The sequence below is a fragment of the Galleria mellonella genome, unplaced genomic scaffold (genome assembly GCF_026898425.1).
Source record: "Galleria mellonella isolate WM207_F2 unplaced genomic scaffold, CSIRO_AGI_GalMel_v1 utg182, whole genome shotgun sequence".
NCBI classification, from domain to species: Eukaryota; Metazoa; Arthropoda; class Insecta; order Lepidoptera; family Pyralidae; genus Galleria; species Galleria mellonella.
The window spans coordinates 1,865,732-1,884,519 of NW_026442023.1; the positions used below are offsets into that span (position 1 = coordinate 1,865,732).

The following is an 18,788-nucleotide window of genomic DNA, read 5'->3' on the forward strand; positions in this document are numbered from 1 at the left end:
TCAATCTGATTTAGATAATTATTTAGTATAAGAATACCTAGTTATAGATAATGTTGATAATGAGTTATATAAAATATCGAAAAATTTTAATTAAAATAGTAATACAACAACACTAAAACAATGCGCATCTTGGTGCTGCTCGGTTTAGTAACGGTGGTGGCCAGTAATCCACTAGCGGGAGTGAGGATTCCGCTGTCTTATCACGAGGAAATTGGATTTCCTCTAGCGAAGAGAATTAAGGAGACAGAGGACAGAATCTTTGCTGGGAAGGATTATGAGACAGTGTTAAGAGAGAATGGCAGAATCGTCGGGGGAGAAATTGCTCCCATTGCTGCGCATCCCTATATGGTGAATATATATTTAAATTTATTAAGGAACTAGCAACCCGTCCTGACTTAGTAAAGTTTTATTGGTATAAAATACAGGCCGTGGTACTCGCTTATAATGTAGGTGATAGATTTTTAAAATTTGTTAAGTATTTTTCAGTTTATTAATTTTAAACAAATATTAAATTTTTATTTTTTATAACATTAGTTAAAATTATTATTGGTTATAAGTTTAACTTATTACCCATAACATAACTTATCAATTTCCACGTTCAGTGGGAATACATTATTATAATTTTTTAAACGGGTTATCATTAGCATATAAGTTATAACTAATACTAAGTTATAATGATTATAATCAACAACATATAAGTCAATATATCGTAATTTCTTATATTGTCAATCATTTGCACACCGACATAGAGGCGCTCATTAGCTTCAAAACCCCTATTAAGTCCCACTATCTCTTCCTTTTGTACTATTTTCCTGTATAGTACGCCCTTTGTCTTTTTTCTCCATTTCCCTCAATAATTTTATTATTTATATATATTTTATTATTCGTCTAAAAATTACCTACAATCTAGCAAAATAAATAAATTTCATTTCATTTCATGTTCTATATACATATGTACTTACAGCCTTTATTCAAAAGAACTAAAACCTTTGACTATACACAGTTTCGTCACTTTCGTTCATTTTATGAATTTAGTGTAAAAGAAGGAGCGAAATAAGAGACAGAAGTTTATGAATAAAGGGTTTGTTAATTAGTAAAGTTGAACTTATTTTTGTATCAGTGTTCGTTAGACTGATAAATAGTAACACTACTTTATCGGATTTTGAATCAAATTAAAGTAAATGATATCAAATATATGTCTATATATAAATATAATATAGATAAAATAATTTTAATACGATAATTACTCCGATATAAAATGTTGGTTTCGTCAAGAAAAAAATAAAAGAAATGTTAAGAAGTTGAAAAATGTACATTTTATAAATTTTATAAAAGGAGGAATTTTTCCAAATCATATAATTCAAGTAACAAATATAAGATTTGAAAATTTAAAATCGAGGAAAAATAAAAAGATCTATGTTCCTAAATAATATTTTTTTCGTCGTATCAAAACTTTAAGAAAAAAGATTTAATTCTTTACATCTTTGTTTGTTTGTTTATTATGGATAATATAAACTATAAATATAATATAAATATTTGAATTTATACATATATGAATATATATAAACACATTAATTAAATAGATTAATTTTGACAATTCTTTCACCTACTCGTAGAAAACTCAACGAATAACACAGGCTATATATTGTATTTTAAAAATTAGAGATCTCTAAGATAGATTAGTTTCCAAATCAAACAATATTTTATTTTATTGTTACCAGTAGAATATTACTTTAAAAAGATGCTTACTATTTCGATTTTTTTCTGCAGGCAGATTCTATCTTAGGAAATAGAATTTTTTGAATAGTTCATTTTAAGAAAATTTTTAATATATTGCATTACAAAGAATAATTATTTGTGACTAGAGTTTATTTTTTATGTATACGTATGTATGTATTTATGTATATTTTATGAGAAATAAATATCTTAAACTATCAGAAAATCTTAACAGATATTACAAAAACTTAGTATTTTATTTTTTTGACGATTTTTATTGATTGATTTTATTAATTTTTGTTACTTCAGGCTGGTCTTGTAATAATGTTCTTGGGCATCGTCGGCCAGTCGGCTTGCGGTGCGAGCCTTATCTCGTCCACTCGTCTAGTCACCGCAGCCCACTGTTGGTCTTACGGACAATTACAAGGGCTACAAGTCACTGTAGTGCTGGGCTCGCACTTCTTGTTCTACGGCGGGAATCGAATACCGACCACAAGGGTCGTCGTGCATCCAAACTGGGACCAAACCACTTTAAACAATGACGTTGCTGTTATTATTCTTCCACAAAATGTCACATTCACAGGTATAGTATATTTTTCGTTATAACAACTAAGTTATAGTTGCCGTATGATCCTGGCATAAAATGGGGTACCCTTCCTTTCACGTCTGCGTCGTAAAAGGCGACTAAGGGAAATTAATGGACGAAGGTTGGACAGCAGCATTCCTTTTAAAACATTACCAAAAGTTAAACTGCGGTTGCCAAGCATGGTAACTACTGGCAAAAGTCCCCCAATGCTAAATTGCTATAAGGAATGGTCCCGTTTCTTAATGTAGACTATGTTGGAGGCTTATGTTTAATAGTGGACAGATAACGGCTGATGTGATGATGATGATGATGATTTAGTTATACTGCTCGTGCCAATTGAGATAAAAGTTTTTTTATGTAACCTAAAGTGGTAAACAGCCCACCTGATGGAAAGTGGTAACCGTCGTTTCTAAACATGAGCAGTACCATGAACATAACAGAGTAGATATACTGTTTCGTCCATGATTCCCTCCATCGATATTTCTGAGGACTCAGCTATTTCGGAGGTGTTATTCCTCTGTACCTTGTAAATTCACCGTCATATCCCACTCTTCAAACCGAAACACAGCCATGCAAACACAACTGCTTCACGGTAGAAACACGAATGGGACAGAGGTGCTCAAACGACTTTTGACTTTTCATTTAATGTAAAATGAGATATAATCTATTTCCATTCGATGACGTGATTGATTTTGTAACATCCATCACTTAAATATTATTATATATATTTATTGACGTGGTATATGGTCCACAGCTATGTATTTATAATTTTGACGTTACTTGTATTAAATTATTTTTGTATGAAGATCAATAACGGAGCGGTACGTGACCTGTATTGTAATTTTTTTCTTTTTTATTTATCTACAGGAGACATCCAACCGATAGCACTGCCTGGGTACCATTTGGACGATCAGTTTATCGGAGAGTGGGCTACGGCTGTGGGATACGGTCGCACTAGTGATCGTGAGTAAATATCTTTTTCCGACCCTTATTTTTTTTAATGGAATGAAAATGGAATAGTAACCCTGCCCACGTTATCGGTATATATTTACGGGGTACCAGTGGACAGTTAACGGCTGATATAATGATGATGATGAATCACGTGATGATAGGTGAATATAAAGTCTGGTCAATTGGCTCATCGTTACGAATTAACCAGGAATTAAGTACGTTATTTTTAGATAATATTTACGATTTTGGTGAATGATATTTATCGATACTATTCAAATATCAATATCAATAAGCAAAATTTTTATATTTTAATATTAATAGTGATATAATATTGTAGGAAAATATCGATATATCGAAAGTTACATCTTTAAACACTATACCGCGTTAGGATTACTATGTTAGTTATTGTACCTTAAAAATTGGTGGTGCATTTTTGTGCAATTGGTATTGATTAGACTGTAATGTAATAATATAATAGTGTCCTCTATCCAAAGGTTATCTGGAAGAGATTGCTTAGCCGTTTTATTATTAGCAGTTTTATTATAAGACCGTCTTTTGTATCACTTTTTATTACAATTTACTGTATTTATTATTTTTATAAATAAGGGCAAATAAGTGTAAATAAATAAATAATGTTACAGCACAGTTAATAAAACACGTATGTTATTATTTGTGATAATACTAATTACTATCTAATGTTTTCTGAGTGTATAGTAAAACAAGCCAAACTTTTTTTAGTTGACAGGGTTATTATTTTCATTTGTTGTTAAAACAAATATCGGTATTGAAAAATATCGATATTTTATTTCCGATAATACCAGAGTATCGGTATTAAATTAACGACATGAAAAATAATTAAAAATTCATTTTTGATTTCAGAGCAAGTTGGAATTAATGCAAATGCTGTGGTGAGCCATGTGAATTTACAAGTGATCTCTGTGCAACAATGTCAAGCAACTTTTGGCACGACATTCGTTCGAGAGAGTACGATTTGCACCAGCGGTACTGATGGGGTGGGCGTTTGCAACGGAGATTCTGGTGGTCCCCTTTTCATCAATAGAAATGGACAGAATATATTGGTGAGTATATAATCTTTATAAAATAATTCATTTATATAAGTACACCGAACAAAAATAGTCTGCAAAAGGTATCTCAGTCTCATTGGGGTCTCTGCCAACAACTAACTGAGTTTACATGGCTGTGTTTCCGCTTCAAAGGTGGGATCTGGTTGTGAAATTACAGTGCTGACTAAGGTCTTACAGAGGTTTAAAGTCATAATGGCCAGGAATGGTAACGCATGAGGTATATGCGAATTGGCAAGCGTAGTGTGGAATGATCCGCGGCTAAGTGGAATACGATATATGTAGGCTTTGCGGGTAATAACTTGTAGCGAAGAGCCGAAGATCGTGATCATGCTTTGGGAGAAGTCTATGTCCAGCAGCAGGCTGAGTGTAATGATGATTATTTGTCCAAAGGAATGGGCTCTTCTTTACGTAATTCTAATTTAATGGTCGAGAGTGGGCAGCAGCCATCTTAAAACGTCATCAAAGCCTACTGCGGTTGTCAACTTGCTTATCAAGCGTAGCAACAATTGACAAATCCCATCCCAAGTGGGAAGCCTATAGGCTGCCGCACTTGCTGTGTACTGCTTTTGCACTCAACGGCAAATTTGACGATAATGATTGTAACGACATGAAATATATTTCATTCGCAGGTTGGAATTAGTTCCTTCGTAGCAGCAGCCGGCTGCGAGCTCGGCTTCCCGTCCGCCTTCGCTCGCGTCACCAGTTTCTACAGTTTCATATTGCACAACATGTAATCTTTTTTATGTGTATATACAAAGTGAAATCAAACTCATTAACATTTTATTTAAGAACGTCTATAACGAAGTGTGGCAACACCGTAATTATCTGTCAATTTTTTAAAATAAAAATTATTTAATGTTTCTTTATTCTAAAAAATTGACTTCAATTGAAGCATTGCACTTCGTAATTAATCAATTAAAAAAATTGCATTGATTATTTGAAAAGAGCTCTGCTTATAAACTGAAACGTTAATCAAACAATAATATTCTTGATAAGCGGTCACTGAAATTTGAATTTTTGATGTCAAACACATATTTGAAAAATTTCAAAGCAAAATATGAAGTAGGCCAAAAGATTTTAATAGTAGATTTGAATGTAATGTATTCTACAGTTATCATTTAAACTCACTAATAGAGCACTATTTGAATAATCAGTCAGAATTTTTTAAAATATAAAAATGTTTTTGAAAATTGACAGATACTTGCAACGTTGCCACTCTTCGGTAAGAATAAAAAAAACGCTTTTAAGGGATTATTCCATTGTTTTCTCTTCGATTTTTAGTTTCTCATACTAACACAGCGTGTTCAGCTATCTAGCTAGCATCTTTTTTTTTTATATTTTTCGATGCGACATACTTTCAAGAACCGTTTAGTTCCACTAATACATTTTTTTTAAAATATGCTAATGATTTCGATTTCATCTCTGTAATACAAATAGCTCCTTAGACTGTGATAAAAGGTAGACAGACGTTTGCAGTTTGATAAGTAATAGAAAATCTACGTCCTATTATAGAAATTCTTATATTTATTATATTGTTTAAAAAGTAAAAAAACAAAGTCATTTCATTCAAGCTCCTTTATTTCCATCCAGGTACCGTCTCTGTTAACAATGCCAACGTCACATATAGCCAGCTTTGCATACATATCAGTAATTATTCTAATAAAACATAACACTGCATATTTAGCGCCACACTGGGCTCAATGACTATTTAAGACAACTTAAACTATTACATATTCATTTATTAAAATTGTACAGCACATTGAAATTTAAACGTTACTATAAATACACTAAGATTCAGTTTAATTGTTCACAATTTTTTCACGACAAATAAATATTTACTTTTATTGGATAATTAGCCACAATGTTTTAGTGACACACTAAAACAATCATTACATAAAATATATACACCTTAATAAAGTCGGTTTCACAACGGTCGCCTTAACTCGTGTCGCATTCGGGTACCTTATCCCTCGTTCATATATTAACACATTTTGCACAACAATACGGTGTTTCACTATATAAAATTAATAATGTGCTACACAAGCTTCCACAATATCGCAAACAAAATGTAATTTTCAATAATAATATCTCGAGAATCACAACAATTAACTTTACATATATCATGCAGTTGTTATGTGTAAATTCAAATTTTTTAATAACAAATTATGACTAAGGAAAGTTGAGACTAGAGATACTTATACGTAATAAATGATTTCACGGCTACATCTAGGTATATTAATTAACTATTAGTTTCGTGACAAGTGAAAACATTTAGCTGGTTCTTTCGGGCATTTATTGAATTACTACAACACTAATAACTATGTTTTATCTGTAAGAAATAAAAATATTATTTTACAATAATTCGATGTTTAAAACAAACAAATTAATAAACAGTTAGATATATTGAACGAATGATTTGATATAATAATGTTATTTCAGTACAGATCTAAGAGTTAAATATTAAAAACTATTTACAAGCCTCTGCAGCCAGTGACACCACGTTACAACTATTTATTAGACACATTTATTTTGAGAGGACAATTCCATTTTCAATATTATATTTTTAATTATATTTACAAAATTATTATCCAATTCACATTCTGCCAGAGACAATTGATGAAATTTTTAAAATAAGAATGTTACAAACGGCAAATTAGAACGTAGTGTTTGATTATGAATAGCAAGAAAATTAAATACATTAAATGACATAATTTACGATTAATAGAAAAATAACATGTATAAATCTTAAAAGGAAGCATCAATTAATCAACTACTATAATGATATCACAGTTCATTTATGCAAATAAAGTAATCGCACGGATACAAATAAACATCGATCATGAATATGATAATAATCACAAGATTGTTATGGCAATATCGATTCAAACATTTCAACAAAAACCACTTGTTTCATCGGCCAATTGTCTTGTAAAATGTGTATTTGAATTGTATTATGAACACGAACAAATGTAAGCTAAGGTTCCAGTTATGACGATAAAATAAAACCAATAGAATTCAAAATAGTTTTTAAGCAATTTACAAATGCAGAAGATTCTTAAAATTTACCTATAAAACTTGATTATTTCATAAAACAATTTTTGAACATTATATTTGCAATTGTTAGGGATTACTCTCGTTTTAGACCTATTTTCATTTAATAACATGCTAAGCAAAATGTTGTCTTGTCCAACGTATCGACTGTGAATATAGTGAGCTTAGATAGTGAAATTATAAGTCAAGTTAAATGTGTCATAAACGAATCTTTTTTTTTTAAATAAAATCTCAACTAGATATACTTTAAAAAATATCTGGAACCTTATGGACTTATTTATTAATAATCTATGGAAGCAATTTAAAAGTAGTGTTCTTTAACACGATAGGTGATCTTAATATATTATAAATATGTTTATTTTTTAGAATGACATTAAAAATAAATATGAATGTGCAATGTTGAAATGTTCATTTGAAATATTAGACCCAACGTACACTGGTCACTATTAGCAACTACACTATCTTGTTATTAGACAGACATGTCTTCGTGACATATGTTTTAGTATAAATATAGTATATTTATCACAGTACTAACTATCCTGACAGACGTCTCGGTGCAAATTAAATTTTTTCTTCTTCAAAAACCCTTGTTATTCTATTGAAAATATTAACAAAAATCAGGCAATTAATCTTTACTTATATATCCAGAAAGATTTATTTTTAAATATTTGCTTTGACTTGACTTATAGTTATGTATTTAATATAACTTAACGATAATTAAAATGGGACCTGTATTTTTTATTCTTTGGTCCATTAATAAACAATTGCATTATGTTTTTTCCCATCGAATTTAGATTTTTTATATTTATGATGATAATGATTTATGATTTTAAATAATAGATATAAAACCTTTTTTGATTTAACTGTGACAAGTATAGAAAAGGAGACGATAAATATATGTATATAGTTAATATTTTAGCTTTGTATCTACGGCAATTGAATTATAAAGAATAAAAATCAGAACATGTCCGTACAGTTTCTTAATACCGTATATGCATTAAAAGGTTTCAAAACAAATAGGTATACAGTGTTGAACTAAAAGTAACCATATGTACGTACAGGTTTATATAAATTAGCTAGGATTGTGTTCAACATTTATGTTGGACAAAGTACTTTGAGAATGTAGTCCGTTAATAGCGTAGGTACTGTGGGACTGTCTTCGTTTATCGCCTTTAGTACTGTAAAGAAAAGTGGGTATTAATACGAGTTGGTACATGGCAGTATTATATGTAGATTTTTATATAATATACAAGTAAACAGAATAAATAAAAATTACATTATTGTAATTATGTATACCGGATTTTCTCACATTTTAAATTAATAGATGCCTGACTAGTAATACGACAATACAGTTGACTCACGATAGTTATTGTTCAACAAAAATTAATTTATTAAATTTGGATATATTCATTAACTATATTTAATATGTAAGTAAATAATATGCTCACGACTGTAATCCCTGATAGGGTAGTCAGATGCTGGTGTCAATTATTACCGTTGTGGTTAATGTAACCAGTCGAGATTCCCTTATTAGAACCCAACTTTTGTATGGGACGAGTCTAAGGTAGTCAAACGGGTTAATTTGGTTTGTTAACGATGTTTCTATTACCGGAGAGTTAGAAAATTTAATGACTTACAAGCCTTTGGGGTCTATACAGGATAGTATATCACGGTCACGAAAAACAGATTTTTTTTTTAAATAATGATATAAAAAAAATGTAATTTAATGAACTTACTCTTGATAAGTACTTGCAGTGTCTGGTTGTCTGGTGGGCCGTTGTCCAAGTGGAAGGGTATCACTGTTGTCAAGTACTGTAATAAGAAGAAAAGTTTCCGTTGAAATTCAGTTCACAACATGGTCTAGCAACATTTATTTTCTATTGATTTTCAAACACAATTATTCGCTATGAGAACACTTTTTAAAATCAGAACGTTGAAAATTGTTTGTCTATTTATGTTAATATTTATAATAATAAAAATAAAGGATTTAATTGTTTATTTGTAATGAAAAAAATTATAAATAATTTAAGTGATTTTAAAAATTGATTTACCAAAGAAAGCTACCTTATCAGTAAGTAACATAGGCTATATATGTATATTATTTGCGAAAATTCTATATACCCGTTCGAAGCTGGACCGGATTTTTTTAATATTACTGGTAACCAATTGACAAAACTTCGGGTTTAAACTTTATCCTGTGTTTGAAATTATTGTAAATGCAATATAATTTGCACAATACAATTTGAGTTGAGATTGATATTGAAGATAACTAAAATCAGTTTTAAATATATCGTGTAACGTACACATAAAATGAATGTGATTTACATTCATAATTTATTGTCGCTTGTCTTTTATTGTGTATGTGTGTGTTGTCATTTTATTGTGTAATAAAATAGGCATATTATCAGCATTATTGAGGTCATATGTGGTACAGGACAAATAAAGGGAAAAATCTGAAAACCGTAATTATGTCGCATTTTTTTTTATTATAAATTTATTCTGATCCCTTGGTATGCGAGTCCGATTCGCATTTATCTGTTTTTTTTTTACATAACAAAATTCATCATATATTCTGAATGAAACACCAAATGATTGAATTCTCTCACTTCAGTTCGGAAATTTAAGCAACTTGATTTTTTTTCTTTATACTGTCTGATGATAAACGGTTGTAGTCTATGGATGCCTACAGCACTAGGGGTGTTTTAAACTAACATGAAAATGAACTTCATTATTTAGAACGTTCCTTTGAATTTTTATTGCCAAATTTTGTTTTTTAATCGCTATTTCATACGAGTGTATTGCAGCAATATGAAAGAAAACCAATGAAACAAACCACTTCTAAATATTATATCAAAATGAAACATGCAGCATATTTTAAGGTAGATTTTCAAAAACACAGCTGAGAAAACAGCATTCAATTTGGTACAGTAGCCTTTGTGTGATGCCAGAACATATAGACAGACAGATAAAATTAAAAAATATATTGTTTCAGCATCTATCGGACCTCTGATGTAATTTTTTTTAAATATCTCCCATATACAGATAATATCAAGTTACAATTTTAATAATATTTATATAAATAATAATTATAAGTATTAATATTATAATAAATAATATAATAATTAATTATAATAATAAGGTTAGAAATTATTTGATAAAAACTCTCTCTCTCTTTCTCTCTCTTCCTGTCACGTAATCGACGAAAAAATATACCTTAGATTCCGAATGACTGTTGTTCAAGTTAGGCGACCGCGGTGGGCCCGGTCGCTTCTTCTTCTCTATGTGGTACTGCCGACGCTTGTTCTGTACGGCCAGTAGGAGAGATATAAATGTATTTTTCAGTTCCTTCTCATACTCTAACTCGTCCCGCAGCGCCAGCTCGGCGATCAGCGTCTCCGAGAACTCCCTGATTAGGACTTCTAACTCCATAAATATCTCGTTCAGTTGAGCAAGCGAAAGCTGACGTAGTTCTGAAAGTTAAAGAAATATTTTTTTTTTATACAACTTAGAATGGCAAACAAGTTGACGGCCCACCTGATGGAAAGTGGTAACCGTCGCCTATAGACATGAGCAGTACCATGGACATAACAGAGTATACTGTTTCGCCCATGATACCCCCCATGCGTTGCCATTCCTGAGGACTCAGGTGTTATTCCTCTGTACCCAGTAATTTCACGTCATATCCCACCCTTTAAACCGAAACACAGCCATGCAAACACAACTGCTTCACGGTTGAAACACGAATGGGACACAGGTATCCAAGCAATCGACTTTTGTACAAAGTCTCCCTCTGGTATTTTTACTTTCATGCGAATAGGTGGCTCAGGACCGTTGGCAATGTATGGGAGAGACCTTTGTTCAGCAGTGGACAGACAATGGCTCAGATGATGATAATGAATACGAATAGGATAAAATATATCGTATGTGATAAATACTCATCTTGCCAATGTAAACTAATACCGCAGATGGATTGTAACTTCATTTTTATTCATTACAAAATGCACTTAGTGATTTTACTGCCACGTTTTATATTTTAAAGTAAACAGCACGCGATTATTTATTTAACGAAATGAAATAAAATGGAACAAAAAGAAACGAAATGGAATGATATGGAATAAACTGAAGTGAATTGTGCTTAACTGCTTAACTCCAAACATATGATACATTAGTAAAACATATCACTACATAGTATAAAACAAAATCGGCTTCCCGCTTTTTGTCCCTATGTATGCTTAGATCTTTAAACTACGCAACGGATTTTGATGTATTTTTTTTAACAGATAGAGTGGTTCAAGAGTAAGGTATTTATTTGTATAATACATGTATAATATAGTAGAGAAACAATGACAATTTTAGAGGTTTCTAATGTGATGTCGTAAATAAATACATTTTTTAGCATTTCACCCGTACGAAGCCGGGGTGGGTCGCTAGTAATACGGGTTTCTGTAAATCATAATTACTATCGTCATCATAATTATGACTTATAGAAACCTTAATTAATTATATTAGAACTTTCTTTGGGGGAACAATAAAATTTTTCATTCATTCGTTCGTAATAATGAGTAGTTATTAAAATCCTCGCGATTGTCTATGTAATTATAGTACATATATCACAATAATTACAAAAAGGTGAACGTTCTCATCGCCAAATTGGTTACAGACGGCCAATGGACTATATAGATAGAAGGCAAGTTTATAATGATTGTATATGATATTACATTTAAATACGATAATTGTTACCTACGCTTTTGCAATGTAATGTTACTTGTTTATTTTAGATGATTAAGTAATTATATTGTAGATTGTAGATACTTAAGCAATTATAAGCTTATAGGAAAATGAGTTCAGTGCAAATAGTGGTTTGATTCAATTTAAAAGAAGGTCAAAAATTTAGGCGCATTTCAAATGGTAAATGTCACCCACGCGAACGAAATCGTTTAAACTTATTTAAACTTACAAGTGGAAATAATCTGTTTAAATGCTCCCTTTATAACGAACTTAACGCAAAAATAAAGGACCTCAACGAACTTAACGCAAAAATAAAGGTCCTCAACGAACTTAACGCAAAAATAAAGGTCCTCAACGAACTTAACGCAAAAATAAAGGAATTTAGTATTTTCCATGATTCATAGCGTACCTTCGAGTATATACTATTAAATCACATTAAAAGCCGTCATACAAGCTAAATGTTTTCTTTCTCTTTTTTTGCTGTATTTCTGTAAAATAATTTAAGTAATTACGTATTTCCAAATATTATGATTATTATATAGCCAATACTGTGTACATTATTAACTGGTGTGCATATATTACCATGGTAATATTAAGTACTGTATTGCACCAAATTATATGTAATACTGTCGATGTATCAATTAATAAATAAAATAAATAAATGCTTTGTTGCGTACTATTGAACCGTTCAGGTGCGCACAGTCTTTTTTTTTAATAAAATAGAGCCCATGTTACTAGTTGTAATGTTGCTTTCTATAGACGAATTTTTAAAATTGGTTAAACAATTCTTAAGTTTATTCATTATAAAGAAAAAATAATATTTACTCTGTGTTATTTTAGTTTAGATTACAAAACGGCGTAGAAAATTATGTCGAAAACTTTTTATTCGAAGTTTCTCACGGCAGTACTTATTATTATATTATTACGTGACAAAAGTAGCGATTCTCGATGCAAATTTGAAATGAGTATACCTTCTTTCAATTATATCATACTTTTTTGTGCTATTATATAAAAACTTAACCGGTAACCAGTCGTGGAAATCGTCATTTTATGAATTAACCGGTTCCCACAGATCATTATAATCGCTTAATTTAAAACCTGATTAAAGTATTTTCGAATTCGTCATAATGGACAGAATGGGCCAATTGAACTAACTTCATTTTCACCTATCATCCCTCACCGGTGTCCTGTCTGCGTATACTGATAGCGTAGGCAGGATAGCCATTCTATTATCATCCCATAAAAATGCCTGCCGGGTATCATTAGTAATATTATAAAGAGAATAGATTTGAATGTAATGGATAAACTCAAAAATAGTCAAGCGATTTTTAAAATCTGTCATCTATAAAAAGCTAGATTAACAAGCTATATATTGTTTTAAAAAAATTCTATCTACACGTGTGAAACCGGGCTGAGTTGCCAGTTTTTAATAAAATGAATCTAATAGATTGAAAAGTTTTCTTAAACCAATTCAAACAAAGCCTTGGACTCACGTATGTATGTAATTAGTTACGAAGTAAATTTTTTTATACCACTGAGGCGGCAAATAAGCATACCCACCTGATGGTAAGCGGTTACCGTAGCCTATGAACGGCTGCAAAGCCAGAGGTGTTACGCGCGCATTGCCGACCTCTTTATCCCTTTTTTAAAGAACCCCATGCTGTAGTCTTTTGGAAAAACCTCGACAGGGAGCTCATTACATAATCTGAGCGTTCATGGGAGGAAATATCTCTGAAACCGCGCTACACGCGACCATCTAGCCTTTAAGATATGGAGGTGAATTTCCTGTCGATGGCGAACTGTACGATGGTAGAAGGTGATAGTAGAATTTGTTTACAATGATGAAATGTATACCAATCGACTGAATAATTTGAAGCGTCAACTTACTGTCTTCGTATAAGGGTGAGCTGAGGACCTCCTTTCCTTTCTCCAGAGCTTCGTTATATTCAATTATGTCGCCTTCCGACGAAGGTGTCTCCTGCATCATGTCGTCTATTTCTTGGATTACCTGTGAATTAAAAATAATACTATTAATATAATCAATGCAAAAGTTTGTAACGATGGATGGATGGATAGATGGATGTTTGTTTTTTTGATGGGTGAAAATGGTATGGTAACCCCGCCTGCGCTAACGGGATACGTTGGCGGAGCACCAGTGACGGGTGATAGATGAGAATGAAAACAGGCCAATTAGCCCATCATGATGAATTCATCAGGAATTAACCATGATAGGTAACAGGGAGAACCGCGAGGAGGTCGACCTGGTTGGGTATATTGCTAGCAATGGGATTCTCAGTCTCCATTACTAACAATCCCTTTCCCCCCAATAGATGGATGTTACTCTTTTTTTATGCAACTTCGAATGGCAAACAAGCTGACAGCCCACCTTCACCTATAGGGGCAATGGGGGCTAACCTCCCCATTACGGGGAAAGGGATTGTTAGTAATGGGGTCTAACTGACCCATTGCCAGAAATATACCCATCAGGTTTACCTCCACGCGGTTCCCCTGGAAACTATCGTGATTAATTCTAGTGGAATGAGTCACGTTAGTGGGCTAACTGACGTGCCTTTTCATCGTCATCTATCATGCCTCACTGGTGTCCTGTCAGCATATACTGATAGCGCGGGCTAGGTTACCATTCCATTATCATCCATTAAAAAAAACCTCTCCATTACTAACAATCCCTTCCCCCCACCTAACAATGTTAACCATATCAGAAAACGATATTTAATATGTGATGATGAATGTGAATTATGGTATTTTTTAGGATTCCGTATCTCTAAAGAAAAAAACGGAACCTTTATACGATCACTTCGTTGTCCGTCTGTCCGTCTGTCAAGACTTTTTTCTTAGGAATATGTGGAGATATCAAGTTCAAATTAATATCATATGCTCAGGTCTGCAATCTCTTAAAGCAGTGAAAAAATCAAGCTTCGAAATCGACGCAATCAAAAGATACGGCTGTTTATGTTCCATTTATATTGCGTATTTTGATATTCGCAACGGGAATTCAAACTTATAAGACATTTCCCGTTGACCTAGAAACATGAAATTTGGCAAGAAGCAATGTTATGTAGCACAAGTAAAGGAAAAAATCCGAAAACCCTGAATTTATAGTTATTAAAAAAAAAAAACTTGATGATTCTGTACGGAACCTTCGTTGCGCGAGTCCGACTCGCACTTGACCGGCTTTTTTATATCAATGCCGACCATAAAGATCGACTCGAATTACTGATTTGACTTATGGATTTTCTCATTCCCACGGTTTGTATTTTAACATGCAGTCAGCAAAGATCATTTTACAACAAAGACTACAGATTGCTTAATACTTAATATCTAAATTATTTTTTCATGTTCACCGACTTGCGTGTCAAAACACCATGGGACCATGGGAATGAAGTCATTGGAAGAATTTATTTATTTAACTCTTTATTGCACCAAAAACATAAAAATAAACAATGACATATAACCAATTCAAGTGAAATACAGTAGCATGAAGTACAGATTAAAATATACATATAAAGGTGCAAAAGGCGGACTTATCGCTATATAAGAATCTATAATTACCTCGTCAGCAGTTTTGACGGGACACTCGTGGTCCTGATGGAGGCCGCCCAGAATGAGAGCGTGCATGTCCAAGTCGGAAGCCACGGCCTCGTCCTCAGAACTGTGGATCTCGTCGTCAGGAGTCATCGAACCCTGTAAAAGCAGTAATTATTTATATTAGTAATTGAATCTTATTATAAAATAGTAACTAAACAATGACTGTACATGAGAGATATTAAAAAAAAATGAGGAGTAGATATAGATAGAGTAATAAGAGCGATAGAAGCCAAAACAAAAATTTTTAAAATCTTTGTGTTTGTTCCAACAAAAGCACCAAATTGGATACGATGTTCATTAATATATTCAAAAGTGGTGTATTTCTTTTTACCCACTGAGGTGGCAAACAAGCATACGGTCCACCTGATGGTAAGAGATTACCGTAGCCTATAAACACCTGCAATACCAATGGTTGCCGACTCTGAAGAAACATCTTTACCCCCCTTTCGAAGAACCCCATACTGTAGTCTCTTGGGAAAACCTCGACAGAGTATATGAGTATTACGCGGGCGTTGCCGACCCTGAAGAAATCTCTTTATCCCCCTTTTTGAAGAACCCTAAACTAACTAAACTAAACTAACCCTAAACCTAAAGAAAAAAGATAAAAAAGACAAAGTGTATATTTTATTCTAAGAACATTTTTTATTATTTAAAATGGCAACGAGAAGATCGTGCGCTGTTATCATTTATTTGTTTCGTCGATTTTTCTTTATATCTTAATTTTTATTTTATGGAACTTACTTAATATGTCATTGCTTTGATAGCGTGAAGCTACTCTCAAAGTATACTCTTCTGCAAAAGGTTTTCTTTAACGCTGTATAAGTGGACATTTTGTCTATATATGTAAGTATTTATTTATTTTTATTTTTATACAACTTAAAATGGCAAACAAGCTGACGGCCCACCTGATGGAAAGTGGTAACCGTTGCCTATAGACATGAACAGTACCACGGACATAACAGAGTATACTGTTTCGCACATGATACTCCCCAAGCGTTGCCATTCCTGAAGACTCAGGTGGTATTCCTCTATACCCTGTAAATTCACTGTCAAAATAAAATGTAAGTAGAAATAGGTAAAAAAATCTAAATTAAAAAATAATGGTGACCTCATATAAATACTGTAATGCAAAACTATTTTGAATATTTTGTATCAATAATAACAGTAAAATAGATAAGCAACTTAGGTTAAAATAGTTGGACCAAATTTAATGTTCAAGTCCATAGAGTTAAACTGAATAAAATATGTCTCTGAAATTAAAATCCAACCTTTATGCATAAATTCGTTATAGAAATCAGGGGAGTTCATGCATATATATCCTCTTTTGCACTAAAGCATTTAAGCGCTTTAAAATTAGCTTTATTTTTATTTATTAGAGTAGAAAATCCAATAAAAGCTCGGATGCCATACAAACTTTAATATCCGGCCAGACAACTCGAAAACCATAAAGCTATAGCCACCGGAAAGCCATCGGTATTCTTTGTGCTCCATTTATTCCACAACGTTTATTTTTAGTTACAATTTTATGGGGTATAAAAGGTTACCTTTCTATCGCTCAGGTTCAAGGTGGGTATATGCATTTTCCTGGAGAATGATTTGGTCCAATCGATTGGGAGAATGTTTCCAAAGTTGCCTGTGATTGTCCACCACATCCTGAAACCAATTAAAGATATATATTAGCGGTGTCACAGTTTAATATACTGACTCACCCTATGATTTGGTACGTCATAAAATGTAGTGAAATAAAAACCTATTGAAGCAGTACAAGTGTTTTCTTATTTATAAAAATGTATTATATGGTGTTTTTATTTTTAAACAGCTCAATTCCTGGGCAATGTAGCTCTATGAACGTTTTGGGTATACCATCTTTATGTATATTTTATATACAAATAATGTATTATTGAATAGGTATTGAAAAACATTTATATAACAATAAAATGTAACTATTACAATAATATACCTACATAAGTCCATCGGTACATAGAATTAATCATTAAGTTCGTATCCATATGGTAGCTAGTCATCGAGTGATGACGTTCGTGTCTCATTTTAGGGAAGATGATGTGTCTATAATTGTTATTGTGTATTGTTATTAATTGTTATAACATTAAGATGTTTTATATGGAGCAATTACGTATGATTGCAGTACTCTTTTGTAATCAAATCAATTATAAAAACATAATACAAATAGGTACTAATGATTTTAAGGCTTGATTCAGAAAGATGTTATTTAAGGAGAAGAACTTACTTTATATAAAGTAGAGAAGAATCTTTGGAAATAATTTAGAAACCTAATAAGTATAAATATTGTATATAAAATTATAAAATAAGATGTTAAGATTTTTTCACTTGATTCGATTATAGGTGATGATGATGGTAGCAGCTCATCATCATGATCCTTGTAGATCTAAAAAGGGGACTCTTACTGTTCTTGAAATTATCAAAACTGATATTAATATATACTAGCTGTGCCCGCGATTTCATCTGTGTGACCGGAGTAAAAAGTAGCTTTGACATTGAAATGAATGACCTTGGCTATTCTAAATATAACACAATATGTGTGTCAAATAACATGACGATTTGTTGAGCCATTAGAGTACTAAGAGATAATACCTAAACTCATGTTCACATTTACAATATTACTAGCTTTTAACCGCGGCATAGTCCGTGATTATCGTGATAAACATGATAAAAAGTATCCTATGTCCTCTACACCATATAGTATAATTATAGTAAATTGGTTAAGTCGTTAAGGTGCTAAGAGATAACAAACAATCGTTAGTAAAGCGGACTACCAGTCCCATTGCTAGCAATAATCTATCAGGTCGACCTCCACGTGGCCGCACCTGGAAACCATCGTGCTGAATTCCAGATGTATTCATCACGATGGGCTAACCGATCTGAATTTTCATTCTCACCTATATTATTCCTTACCGGTGCCTCGCCAGCGTATATCGTTAGCGCGGGCGGAGTTACTATTCCATTATTATACATAAAAAAAAAATTAAAATTAAATAGGTAAGACAAATATCTTCGAAGTAATAAAATTTAATGAATCATGTTCA

The 18,788-nt window shown here is 32.1% G+C and overlaps 2 protein-coding genes across 2 annotated transcripts in view; one reads left to right on the forward strand and one right to left on the reverse strand.

Moving 5' to 3' along the window:
* Nucleotides 1-82: 82 nt before the first annotated feature.
* Nucleotides 83-5,712, forward strand: LOC113512930 (brachyurin-like). The gene is made up of 5 exons (XM_026896894.3): nucleotides 83-348; nucleotides 2,026-2,299; nucleotides 3,170-3,265; nucleotides 4,133-4,332; nucleotides 4,968-5,712. Exons 1-5 carry the CDS (start codon nucleotides 121-123, stop codon nucleotides 5,070-5,072), a joined length of 903 nt encoding a protein of 300 aa, XP_026752695.2. The 5' UTR covers nucleotides 83-120; the 3' UTR covers nucleotides 5,073-5,712.
* A 186-nt stretch (nucleotides 5,713-5,898) lies between these two features.
* The window catches only part of LOC113512993 (fasciculation and elongation protein zeta-2), a 65,200-nt gene continuing 52,310 nt past the window's right edge, over nucleotides 5,899-18,788 (reverse strand). Inside the window, exons 2-7 of the mRNA XM_052893674.1 lie at nucleotides 17,268-17,376; nucleotides 15,688-15,819; nucleotides 14,005-14,125; nucleotides 10,603-10,859; nucleotides 9,126-9,201; nucleotides 5,899-8,567 (exon numbers count right to left, since the gene is read on the reverse strand). Coding sequence (XP_052749634.1) covers nucleotides 8,485-8,567; nucleotides 9,126-9,201; nucleotides 10,603-10,859; nucleotides 14,005-14,125; nucleotides 15,688-15,819; nucleotides 17,268-17,376 — 778 coding nt within the window. The 3' untranslated portion in view covers nucleotides 5,899-8,484. The remainder of the gene's footprint in view (nucleotides 8,568-9,125; nucleotides 9,202-10,602; nucleotides 10,860-14,004; nucleotides 14,126-15,687; nucleotides 15,820-17,267; nucleotides 17,377-18,788) is intronic.